Below are 12968 nucleotides of genomic sequence, written 5' to 3' on the forward strand. Positions count from 1 at the left end.
TCGCGTACCACACGTAAAATATAAATTATTTTACAATATTTTATAAGTCAGAAGCAGTGAGATTAATAATTTAAAAGACAGACTATAACATTGTGTTATTTTCATCATATAGACAATTTCTTTACAACTTATAATAATAAATTCGTGATTTTTTTAATGAAAAAAATAACGTTTATTCAAATTCCCGCCAAATTTAGAAAAATCGGTAAGTTACCAATACTGGAATCCGTACCGGTAGGTGGCAGAGTGGTGTATTTCTTAATAATTTTTATAATTGAAAGCCGTCTAGTCCTTTTATGATTCGTGTTCTTCTGTCTTTGTGAATATCGGTTGAGTGTTTGAAAATAACAATTTTCTGAAGTGTCGAAATTTATAAAAACACCCCGAAAGGACGTTTCCGGAGTTAAAAATGGACTTCCTGGAATATTCGGATATTACCGCGGAGGTCAACGGCGCCATGGTTAGTAATATTTTTCTGTTTTAGCAACTACTAAAATTGCACGTGTGACGTGATAACTTGCGTGTTTATTGCAAACATAACCTCCTATAGCCTTTGCAAAAGATGTGGTATAAAACATAAAATAAAGACAAATATGCGCATTAATTCATTAGGCTTCAAAATAAATTTATGGTCTTTCGTAACTTTATGAATCAATGTAAAAGATTGATCTCTTCATGATTCAACTAAGTCTAAAATGGATGAACAATTATGGCAGACGAAGATGCAAAAAATGCCGCCAAATTGCGCCTTTAAAATATGTTCTCGTATTTCTAATTTTATGAGAATGTTGCCTCAAATTTAGATGCAATTATTTAAACATTTAATGATAATACAGCTAAGCCTTGTCATAGAAATGATGGAGAAAATTATAGTTCTTTCTTAAATTTTAGATAATATCCGAAATAATTAACATTTTTTAATGTTCTTAGGCTCATATTAAAGCTATCTTTCCACAGTATCGAAATAGCTTATGAAAATAAGTCGTAAACCTTTTTCCTATCACAGTGCAAAAACAAAGTTGCAAAAATTGCAAAATTTATTATGGTAGGAATAATATTCATCTAAAATATATAAAACATATAATCTTGACGTTTCTGTAAAAGTCCCATAAAGTATTTATTTAATTTTTATTCTGATTTGAGTACAAATAAGATGTTTTCAAAATTTGCCTTTTTTTACAGCTTAAGTTCTTACACTCTGATAGGAAATTTGTTTACACTCATGGTCATAAACTGCTTCGATACTGTGCAAACATAGCTTTAAAGTAAGGCTAAGAACATTAAGAAATGTTGATTATTTCGGTTATTACTTCAAATTTACACAAACATTGAAATTTACACTGTTTTTGCAAAATCTACTTGAAAAATAGGCAATTTGTATTTATCCTGGGCTCATTTTATATAGAATTTAGAGAAAATTTTAAACTGCATGATTAAAATAAAGAGAACTTAATCATCAATAAAGAGGTGCGCGTATACCATAATTGTTTAAACAATATTTTTCAAATAATTTGTTGTAATAACGTTATGGATAATTATTTGCTTAGATCGATTTAATTGAGAAACGCAAATAATCAATTAATGATAACCGAAGTGTTGTGAAAGAGTCGAAAAAATTAGAATTTTCTCCATCTTTTCTATGAAAAGAGTAAATGATATTAAATGTATGAATAATTGCAAACTGTTTTTCACAAACAATATCACTATCAACGCTCATTAACTGCGTCGTATATTCAAAAAAATAATAACTTCACGATTTACAGGGGGGAAAATTGTTATATATCAATTTTGTTTAAACGATTGCCAAACATGCTTCAACAGGGTGTCTAATGACCTTGAAAACCTGTAACTCTCCTTGAATTTGGTTTAAACCTTGAAAACCTGGAAATCCTTGATTTTTCACAAAAACCTTGAATTTTAATTATTCTTTTTTTTTCTTTCTTTTAAAACAGTAATTTTATCGAAATGCGAAGAGTAATTTAAATCTTTTAGCCTATTATGAAAGAAACATCTCGTTTTAAAAAAATCTTCCTGCTGAACATTTTTTAATTTGTCAAGATATAATTTATCTTTTGTTTATTACAGAATAAATAAAGATATTTCAGGGCACTTTTTGTTGAGGTGTTCAACTCAGAAATTATTAAAATTGTTAGTTTAAAATTTCGATGTTAATTCTGTTTCAGAATTACAATAACCCATGGCCACACAACGAATTTTTCATGGGGTTGACCACTCGATTTTTGAGTGTACAATAGATTTCAAAAGGTTATAAAATATTTAAAAATATTTCAAACATTTCAAAATATTTTAAATATCTTCAACATTTCATAAAGGTTTCACGGATGTTAACGATTTAAAAAAGGCGCACACGTCAGATTTCACAGCGATTTCACAAATAGTTTAAAACTTTAAACATTTAAAGGATTTGAAAAAGGGTACAGTACACCAGATTTAAAAGATTTCAAAAATTTGAAACGATTTCAAGAGGTTTTAAAAGATTTTAGAAGATTTCAAAATATTTCAAATAATTCAATGACTTCAACGAATACAAAAGATTTTCCAAGCAAAGATTCAAGATTGATTTTATAAACATTTCAAAATATTTCAGAAAGATTTCAAGGATTTTAAACATTCAAAAAGGCCTGTAAGCTAGATTAAAAAGTTATCACAAAAATTCCCCACAGATTTCGAACATTTCATAAAGATTTAGAACATTTCACAAAGATTTTAAAAAGGGTATATTAAACCACATTTCTAAGATTTCAAAACATTTCAAAAATTTTAAATAATTTCAAATTTTTTAGGAGGTGTCAAAAGATTTCATAAAAGTTTCAAAGATTTCATAAAACATCCATAAAGATCTCAAAAACAGTACGAGTGTTTCAAAGATTTCAACAAGGGCTCAGTACACCAGATTTCAAAGATTTCAAAACATTAAAAATATTTTTAATGATTTCAAAAGGTTTCAATAAATTTGCGAAGATTTGAAAAGATTTTAATAATTTTAAACGAACAGACAAGATTTCACGAACAAAGATGAAAGAAACATTTCAAAAATATTTCAAAGATTTAAAAACATTAAAAAATTTGTGAACAATATCAAAATTTGTTATAAGATTTAACAAAGAGTTCAAATATTCTAGTGATTTTAAACGATTACAACAAATTGCATAAAGATTTCACAAATATTCCAGTGATTTCAAACGAATACAAAAGACTTAGAGAAGATTTCACAATTTCTTTAAAAAAAATTCATAAGGATTTCAAAAGATTTCGAGAATTTCAAAACATTTTAAAGAGTTTAAGCGATTTCAAAAGGTTTTAACACATGTGAGAAGATTTCAAACGACTTCAATGATTTTAAACATACACAAAAGGTTTCACAAACAAAGATTAAAGAAAGAGTTCACAAAGAGTTCAAGAATTTTAAAGATTTTACAAAAGCTTTGAAAAATATAAAAAGATTTCTTTAAAATTTCACCGAAATTTCAAGTTTTCACTAAGGTTTGTAATACTTCACAAAGATTTCAAACGATTTCACAAATATTTCAATGATTTCAAAGACATTACAAAGATTTAAGAATATTCCAAAAAATTTCACAAAGAAATCTCATGTTCACAAAAAATTAAGAATTCGTTTATTTATGATTCGGCTTTTTTTAGAAATTTTTAACCAACAAAAAATGAAATTGCTCATTTTTTACATGTATGACAAAACGTTTATTTCATTTTTTGATGTAAAAAAGGAGACCTGGAAAGTTTTGATTTTTTACCCTGGAAAAGACCTTGAATTTTGTTCCTAAGAATTGCTAGATACCCTGTTAAAAATATATTACTCTTCACATTCGTTAATTATAACATTAATTCCAGAAAATACTAACTTTTTGCGATACGGTGAAAGAAAACTTATCAAAAGTATGTTTGTTTAAAGAATTGAAAATTAGTTAAAAAATACTTGGAAACTTATCACTTGTCGAATAAAAATAATTCGCTTGAAAAAAAATATCGTCTTCAGTATGAACTTTCCATAAAATTGCTGTTTTGCCTTTTTTCGGACATTTTCCGAGCACAATACGAAGAAGTTTGGAGAGCTAACATAGAAAGTTATTGGGTGCAAATTATTTCTTGAGCATTCCTGAATAAGTGACTCAACTTTATTTACAAAAAGTTAATAACAAGTGCTTCTTTTTCCCATTTTTTCAAAAACTGCGCTTTTCCCACTTAAAATCCCATGTTAATTTAAAAGGATGACAGATTTGAAAAAAAAAATGGATTTTCTTTTTCCGGAAAACGTGGTGTATGGGGGGAGGTCGATCATCAAAAATACAATTTGAACCGGTATGAATTTGGACCACGCTAATTAATACAAAATTAATTTTCGAATTTTTTTCTATTTCAACTATATAGACTTTAATAGTTATTTTATTAAACATTAATAATTTCTGCACAGACGCCAGGGAAGTTAAAGTTGACTGATCAGCATCTCATATTTAAAAATCAAAAGACCGGCAAAGTGGAGCAAATTCCTTCCGGTGATATGGAAATGGTCAGTTACTTAAAGTTCGTTAACACATGGGGTCTTCGAATTTTCCTAAGAAACGGAACATTACACAGGTTTCGAGGCTTCAAAGATGGAGTATGTATCCATGTTTTTCCTTAAGGATTTAATATCTCCGTTTAAAAAGATTGATAAAACTAAATACTTTACTCTTTATAATTTAGGATCAAGAAAAAATAGCAAAATTCTTCAAGAGCAATTATAGTAAAGACATGCTTGAGAAGCAACTCAGTTTAAAAGGGTGGAACTGGGGAACAGCTAGATTTGAAGGATCAGTTGTAAGTTTTGATGTCGACCAACATACAGCCTTTGAGATTCCCCTAAGCAACGTTTCTCAATGTACTACCGGAAAAAACGAAGTTACTCTCGAATTTCATCAGGTTTGTTTGGGTTTTAATTTATTTGTTTAAGAAGTAAATATTTAGTTAATAACTAAGTTACCATTTACTAATAATCTTAGAATGATGATGCCCCCGTCAATCTCATGGAAATGAGATTTCACATTCCAACCAGCGACAGCGTTGAGCAAGATCCTGTGGAATCATTCCATCAACGAGTCATGGACAAGGCATCTGTAATCAGCGTCAGTGGAGATGCCATAGCTATATTTAGAGAAATTCAATGTCTTACCCCGAGGTAAGTAAATTTAACTATCTTATCTTTAACCTGAATTTAAAAATCATTATTTTATATTTAGCAATCTTTGAACAATCATTCTTTTCCAGGGGTCGCTACGACATCAAAATCTTCCAGTCGTTCTTCCAACTCCACGGAAAGACATTTGATTACAAAATACCGATGTCAACGGTTCTCCGTTTGTTCCTTCTTCCGCACAAGGACAACAGACAGATGTTCTTCGTTGTAAGTTTTCGACTGAATTCCTCAATTTCAGTTGAATTTTAAACTAGATTTTAAAACAACAATATTCCAGGTCAGTTTGGATCCTCCGATCAAACAAGGACAAACCCGTTACCACTACCTGGTTTTGTTATTCAACCAGGATGAAGAAACATCGATCGAATTGCCATTTTCTGAGTAAGAAATAGATAGGATTTTTACTTATATTAATTCAAAGTACTACCGATCTTTATGACTTTTACGACATTATTTCAGAGAGGAATTGAAAGAGAAATACGAGGACAAACTGACGAAAGAACTATCGGGTCCAACCTACGAAATCCTCGGCAAAGTGATGAAGGTCATAATCAACAGAAAACTCACCGGTCCCGGGAACTTTATTGGGTAAATATCTCGCTGCAGAGTCGAATTATCCAAGATTGTATTTCTAAACATAATAAAATTATTTATAATTTATTTGCAGACATTCTGGTACTCCAGCAGTCGGATGTTCGTTCAAAGCTGCGGCCGGTTACTTGTATCCTCTCGAAAGAGGATTTATGTATGTACACAAGCCGCCGATTCACATCCGATTCGAAGAGATAGCTTCTGTCAACTTTGCTCGCGGCGGTGGATCCACAAGGTCTTTTGATTTTGAGATTGAACTCACGAGTGGAATCACACATACCTTCAGCAGTATTGAAAAGGGAGAGTATGGAAAGCTCTTCGACTTCATCACTGTTAAGAAACTCAGAGTGAAGAACAGGGGGAAAGGAGTACGTATTAGAAAAATATATTTAAATAACAATAATTGCTGTCTAATTTTCTATCTTGACCGATAGTGGCTGACCACTTGACTTTTGCCTGTATACCAGATTTCAGGATATCGATGATTTCACAAAAATTGCAGAAGATTAAACAAATTTCAAAAACATTCTTTAGAAGATCAAAGATTACAGAGGTGTTCAACCATTTCAAAAGATTTTAAAAGTATTTCTAATTTTTTCAGAAAGTTTTCAATGACTTAAGGGCATGTGAGACAGCTGAATACCTATATTACCGACCTCACTTTATCAGTTCACTGAATGTTCCTTTGAACCTAAGAACTTTTTTTGTTACCAAAATATCCAGCTGAAACTTTGGAAAAATGTATTAGAGTACAATAAAGTACGTTTAGGTGCTGCATTTTGGAAGGAACTTCACTGCAAATTATTTTATCTTTTTTCTGAACCTCGACATTTTTTGAACGTTCGAACTTTTTTTATAAATAAAATATCGGTCTCAAACTTTGAGAAATGCAAAAGCCAAAAGAAAACTACGTTTAAGTACAAAGCTTAATAATAAAAGATGTAAAAAAATATATTTTAACAATCAATTCCAACGGCATCAGCTGGTAACGTTGTACAGGAAAATACGAACCCTGGCGGCCACTAGACGAGGCTCTAGAGGGTTCGTATTTTCGTGTACAACTTTACCGGCTGATGCCGATGGAATTGATAGTTGAAATATTTTTTTTACATCTTTTATTATTAAGCTTTGTACTTTAACGTAGTTTTCTTTCGGTTCTTGTATTTCTCAAAGTTTGAGACCGATCTTATATATGTATAAAAAAAGTTCGAACGTTCAAAAAATGTCGAGGTTCGGAAAAAAGATAAAATAATTTTTACTGAAGTTCCTACCAAAATGCAGTACCTAAACGTACTTTATCGTACTTTAATACATTTTCCAAAGTTTCAGCTCGATATTTTATTTACAAAAAAAGTTCTTAGGTTCAAAAAAATATTCAGTGAGCTGATAAAGTGAAGTCGGTAATATAGGTATTTGGCTGCGTCACATGCCCTTAAAGATTTATAAGACTTCAAAAGATTGCAAACAGGGTGTATACGCTACCTGAAAACCTGGAATTGCCAGTGAATTTTTTTTTTTAAGTCAGGCAATTTGTTCGATAGCGTGCCAAATTTTGCTTTAATTGCAATATAAAATTTAATAACAATTCTTTGTTTTTAAAAGTAACTTTATATGGCTTTATTGAACTATTTTGTTGTAAAATTCGTGTTTTTTGTTTGTTTGAAATTAAGGTTTTTTAAGTAAAAATTGAATTATTCTAGTTCTGGTTGAAATTTATCGTGCTCTTAGTTGTAAATTCAAGTATCTGGTTCAAAATTCATGTTTTGTTGAAAATTCGTTATTTTCGATAGAAATTTAATATTATTGGTAAAAAACTGTTTTAGATTGAAAATAAAAATATTTTTTGGTGGAAATACTAACTACTACATCTTTCCTTCATAACTTATCTTTTTGTGAATGGAAATTTAATTACTTGTTCGAAAGTTAACTCTTTTAGTAAAAATTATTTTATTTTTGTTTAGTTAAAGATGCATCATTTTAATTTAAAACTCGTCACGTTGGTTAGAAAATGAGCTATTGTGATGAACATTCGCTTTTTTACACTGAAAATTAAACTTTTTGTTGAAAATTTGTATTTTGTTTTGTTCAAAATTAATTTTAAACTGAAAATGACCATTCAATTTTTGGACGACATTCTTTTTTTTAATCGAAAATTCGTCTTTTCGGTCCAAATTAATCCTCTTTGTTGAAAATTCATCTTTTTTCGTTTAAAATTCAACTATTCCAATTGAATGTCAATTTTACTTAAAAATGCAACTATTTTTTTAACAATTAGTTTTTTCGTTGAATATTGTTCATTTTAACTGAAAATTTAACTATTAAATTTTTGGTTGGCAATTTATCATTTTTAGTTGGTATAAAATTCATTTTTTTTTTAAATGAAAATTCTCTTTTTGGTTGAAAACTCAACTATTCCAGTTAAAGATTCATAGTTTTAATTACGAATTTATCTTTTTGGCTTAAAATTCTACTATATGTTTGAAATTTTTTTTCTTGGTTGAACTTTCAAGTATGTCGTTGAAAATTCATGTATTTTGTTAAAAAATTGTCTTTTTTGGTAGAAAATTATTGTTCTGGTTTAAAAATTCATTTTTTTCAAATAAAACCACTTAGTTGACATTTAAACCCTTTTGCTGAAAATTCTTTTTTTTTGTTTGTTAAAATTTTGTCTATTCCAGTTGACGATTTATCATTCGAGGCAAAAACTTATAACTTTGAGTTGCAAAATTTGTTTAATTTGATGAAGAATTAATTTTTTTAACTAAAAATTTAACTGCTCCATATTTAGTTAAAAACTTATCATTCTTAGATTGAAATTGAATTATCTATTTGGAAATTAATATTTTTTAGTTAAAAATTTAACTTATTTGGTTGAGAATGTATGTTTTTTACTGAATAGAATCGTCTTCTTTGAGAAAAAAATTAATCGTTTTGATAGAAAATTGAACTGTCTTGTTAAAAATTCAATATTTTGAACTTTGAAATAAAAATTTGTATTATTGTTCAAATTCATGAACTTCAGGGTCAAATTTAAGAAATGACTAATTATGTTTTTTATATTACTCAATTATTAATTAATCTATGGTGCTAATATATTTAAGAATATCTTGTATTATAATTGGTCAAAGTTTTCTAAATTAAACATATGAATTAAATCCTAGAAACTGAAAAAAAACGATTGTTTAAAAAAATGCGAATTATTTTAATATGTCCGTACTATGAAAAATTATACCTGAAAAAAACTTTAGATACCTGGAAAAACCTGGAATTGTCAGGGAATTCCTTTTCAGAATCTGAATAGACACTCTGGCAAAGAGTTCACAAAAGCGAATCTTGACCTATTTTTAAAATATTTTAAATTTAATTCGTTTATTTCAGGACAAAGTTAACTACGACGACTTTGGAGGCAGCGACGGAGAAGCTGAACCGGACGCATACTTGGCCAGAGTCAAGGCTGAAGCTCAGGAAAGAGACGAAGATAACCAAGACGACTCTGAGGATGAATCTACTGATGAAGACTTCAATCCTAACCAGGCTGAAAGTGATGTTGCAGAAGAATACGACAGTAATCCTGCCACAACTGACAGTGAGGAAGGATCCGACGCATCTGGTGATAGCGATGGTAAAGAAAAGAAGAAAAAGAAAGAAAAGAAGACTAAATCTGCGAAAACGATAGTGCGTTCTTTTTAATATTCTATATTTTTTTGTATATAAATCTTCAGAAGAATGGAGAAACTTAATTTTTTTTATTTAGTCTGAGAAGCCAAGAAAGCCTCGTAGGCAAAAGAAGGAGAAGGATGCCAATAAACCAAAGAGGCCTGCCACTGCTTTCATGCTCTGGTTGAACAGTTCCAGGGAAAAGATTAAGAGCGACAATCCTGGAATAAGTGTAACTGAAATTGCGAAGAAGGGTGGCGAGATGTGGAAAGAAATGAAGGATAAATCGGTAGAATTTAATTTCAAATCTGAACTTTGTATCTTTATGGTAGCTTAATAACTTTATCGCTTTCTTCTAATGCACATGGTTAATTATTTACAGGAATGGGAGGAGAAGGCAAACAAGCTTAAAAAGGAATATGCTGAAGCGATGAAAGATTATGTGCCTCCAGAAGTGGATAAGTCTAAAGATAAGAAAGAGAAACCAGAGAAGAAGGACAAAGGTGATAAGAAGAAGAAAAAAGAAACTAAGCCAGAGTCTCCCTCGAAAGTTGCATCTGGTTCATTCAAGAGCAAGGAGTACATTAGCGATGATGACAGTAGTAGCGATGAAGATTCTAAGAAGAAGGTATTAAACTCGAAACATGTTGAATTCTTTTTAGACACCGCGCTTAAATTACGTAACAGCTGGGGGGGGGGGGGGGGGGGGGGGGGGGGGGGGGGGGTATTTTGTTAAACTTTGTCTCGATAGAGGCTCCTGAATATTATCTTTTTAGTTATAAATCTTATTATTTGTTTACAAATTTAGCAATTTACAAGTAAACTGCATCCTTCAACTGTTTTATTAAAAATTCGTCTTTTTGGTTTAAAAATTCAACTCCTTTCGCAGAACATTAGCCATTCGTTTAAAATTCATGTTTTGTTCTTGGAATCTTTTTTTTAAGAAATCACTTTTTTTTAATTGGTCTTGTGATTTTAAAAATTCACCTGTTTTTGTAGAGTTTTCATTTTTCTTGAACAAAAATGCAACTGTCTGGTTGAAAATTTATCAATCTTGTAAACAAATCATACTATTTGGTTAAAAATTCGACTATTTAGCTGAAAATTTACTTATTGTTTACATTTACTATTTTGGTGTTAGAAAGGAAACTGGAATCTTCTTTGGATGAAAATTTAACTCTTTTTTTAAAATATTTTTGTTTTTAAATCCATGTTTTTTAAAGAAAATTCATATTTCTTGAATAAAAATGCAAGTGTTCGATTGAAAATTAAACTCCTTTTTCAGAGTTTGTCTTTTTGATTTAAAAATTAACCAACTTCAGAAAAAATTTTATCTTTCTTGTATAAAAATGCAACTTTTTGGTTGAAAATTAAAATATTTTGTTAAAAAGTCAGTTTTTTAAATTGAAAATTTAACTATTTCGTTGAAAATGTACTTTTTGTAAAAAATTTATATTTTGTTGTTGAAAAATGAACTGAAATCCTTTCTGGGTGGATGTTCAAATTTAAAAAACAAAGTTCGTAGTTTTTTAAATTTAAAATCCATCTTTTTATAAGGTTTTCATATTTTTAAAATAAAAATTCAACTTTTTTTTAATTTAAAGAAAAACATCTTTTAATAGAAATTTAATCTTGTTTGTATAAAAATGTAACTATTTGGTAGAGAATTCAACGTTTTTATTAAAAAAGTCATTCTTCTTGGTTAAAAATTGGTCTTTTTGGGTCGAAAATTCGATTTTTTTCGTAGAAACTTATTTGTAGTTTAAAAATTCATATTTTGATCGTGAAAAATCAATTGAAACCTTTTTTAAAAGCAAATTCAACTTTGTTTTAAATTTATTTTTTATGAAAATGCAACTTTTTCGTTAAAAAATATTCTTCTTTGTCTGAGTGTTTAATTATTTTGTTTGAAAGATTTGGTTGAAGCACATTGTTAAGAAATAATTTTTTGTTGAAAATTTATATTTTTAGTTCAAAATTCATTTGTTTCGTTGAAAGTTTAACTATTTTTTTAGAACTATTTTATTTAACTTCCATTTTTTAAAGATTGACCTGTTTAGTTGAAAAGGCTTCTTTTTTGACAACAAAAAATTTTGTTGGTTTGAAATTTCATTTTTGTTAGGTAAATATGCATCAGTTCCGTGGTTAAAAATTTGTCTTTTTGGTTTAAAAAATGTTGTGAAAATGTCATATTTTTCATGGAAATATAAACTATGACACTTTGTTGTTGGGAATTTATCTTTTCAGGTTTAAAATTTGAATATTGAGTGATCAATTTAATTATTTTATTAAAAAGCCATCTTTGATAGTAAAAGACATTTTTTTGTTTAAAATAAATTAAGAAATTTGAAAATTTAAATTTGTTTCTGAAGTACTGTTTTGTTCAGTTTATAAAAGATTCTGTGTTAAAAGTATTTGTAAATATTTATAATATTTGGTATTTGAATATTAATGATCAAGGATTTTGAAAATGAAATTCTCGGACACACTGCCTAATTCTACCAGCAAAACATTTCTGGAAACTAAAAATTCCGTACGGTAAGGGGGGGGGGGGCTATAATTCGTTACGTAATTTAAGTACGGCCCCTTATTTAATTCTGGTTGCTTCTTTGGATGATATATTATTTCTGTTTTTCCAGTCCAAGTCTGATAAATCTGAAAAGAGACAGCATTCAGATGACAGTGAAGAAGAAAAGAAGCCTGCTAAGAAGGTACTTTCATTTATAATAATAAAATTAATTGTCAGTCTGCTAGCAGAAGCTGCTGAAAGTGGAGGTAAAAAAATCGTGGGGTGCAAATAAATATCTTTTTTGAAAGTACCCATGCTGCAATATTTTTGTTATCAAAGTAACCTATTTCAAAAGTATAGTCACAAATGTTCAGGTTAAAATAATTAAAGTTGCATGAGTTATGAATTTTTAAGTAAAAAACCCCATTTTCTCACTTTTCAATAATTTTTTTAACAAACTTAAAATAAATAAATGACTATAAAATCTACTCTACCTTATAAAATATACCTTAAACTATATCGGATGATTAAATCACATGATTAAATACGCTGGGGTGTTGAACACCCAGGATGCACTTTACCGTGATTTTTACCATGTATGCGCTTTGAGGGTTAATTTACTGGAATAGTCATCGCCTGCATACATTCAGATTGATTTGTTTTTTTTTTAAGGTGGAGAAGAAAGCCAAGAAAGATGAATCAGAAGAAGAAGCTAGTGAAGATGAACCGGTGGAAAGTACTCCACCAACGAGTGATGATGATTCGAAGGGTAGTGATTAAATTTCCTGTTCATATTTATTTTAATAATTGTATCATCCTTTGTTTCCAGTTAAATTCACGAACACACATTACTTGTAAACAATTATAATTTTTATTTAAGTTTAATTTTGTATTTGAACCGTCACTACATTGAAAATAAATAGTTCTTTTTCGTATGATATTAAATATGTTTTTAATTTCGCCTATATACCCATTTCTACGATTAGATAAAAATACACG

The 12968-nt window shown here is 29.1% G+C and overlaps 1 protein-coding gene across 1 annotated transcript; it reads left to right on the top strand.

The window, feature by feature from the left end:
* The first annotated feature begins 301 nt into the window (after positions 1-301).
* Positions 302-12914, top strand: LOC117169220 (FACT complex subunit Ssrp1). The gene is made up of 13 exons (XM_033355477.1): positions 302-460; positions 4451-4636; positions 4723-4938; positions 5019-5194; positions 5284-5419; positions 5490-5593; positions 5672-5800; positions 5880-6171; positions 9182-9478; positions 9558-9749; positions 9843-10088; positions 12100-12171; positions 12642-12914. The coding sequence occupies exons 1-13, from the start codon at positions 410-412 to the stop codon at positions 12747-12749; spliced, it is 2205 nt and encodes a 734-aa protein (XP_033211368.1). The 5' UTR covers positions 302-409; the 3' UTR covers positions 12750-12914.
* Positions 12915-12968: the final 54 nt, after the last annotated feature.

This window comes from Belonocnema kinseyi, chromosome 3 (genome assembly GCF_010883055.1).
Source record: "Belonocnema kinseyi isolate 2016_QV_RU_SX_M_011 chromosome 3, B_treatae_v1, whole genome shotgun sequence".
Taxonomy (NCBI): domain Eukaryota; kingdom Metazoa; phylum Arthropoda; class Insecta; order Hymenoptera; family Cynipidae; genus Belonocnema; species Belonocnema kinseyi.

Bases quoted from the DNA above. Each gene is read 5' to 3' on its own strand.
- LOC117169220 (XM_033355477.1), top strand. From the start codon at position 410: ATGGACTTCCTGGAATATTCGGATATTACCGCGGAGGTCAACGGCGCC. The intron at 5,195-5,283 runs GTAAGTAAATTT...ATTCTTTTCCAG, and splicing joins ATTCAATGTCTTACCCCGAG to GGGTCGCTACGACATCAAAA. The intron at 9,750-9,842 runs GTAGAATTTAAT...AATTATTTACAG, and splicing joins AAGAAATGAAGGATAAATCG to GAATGGGAGGAGAAGGCAAA.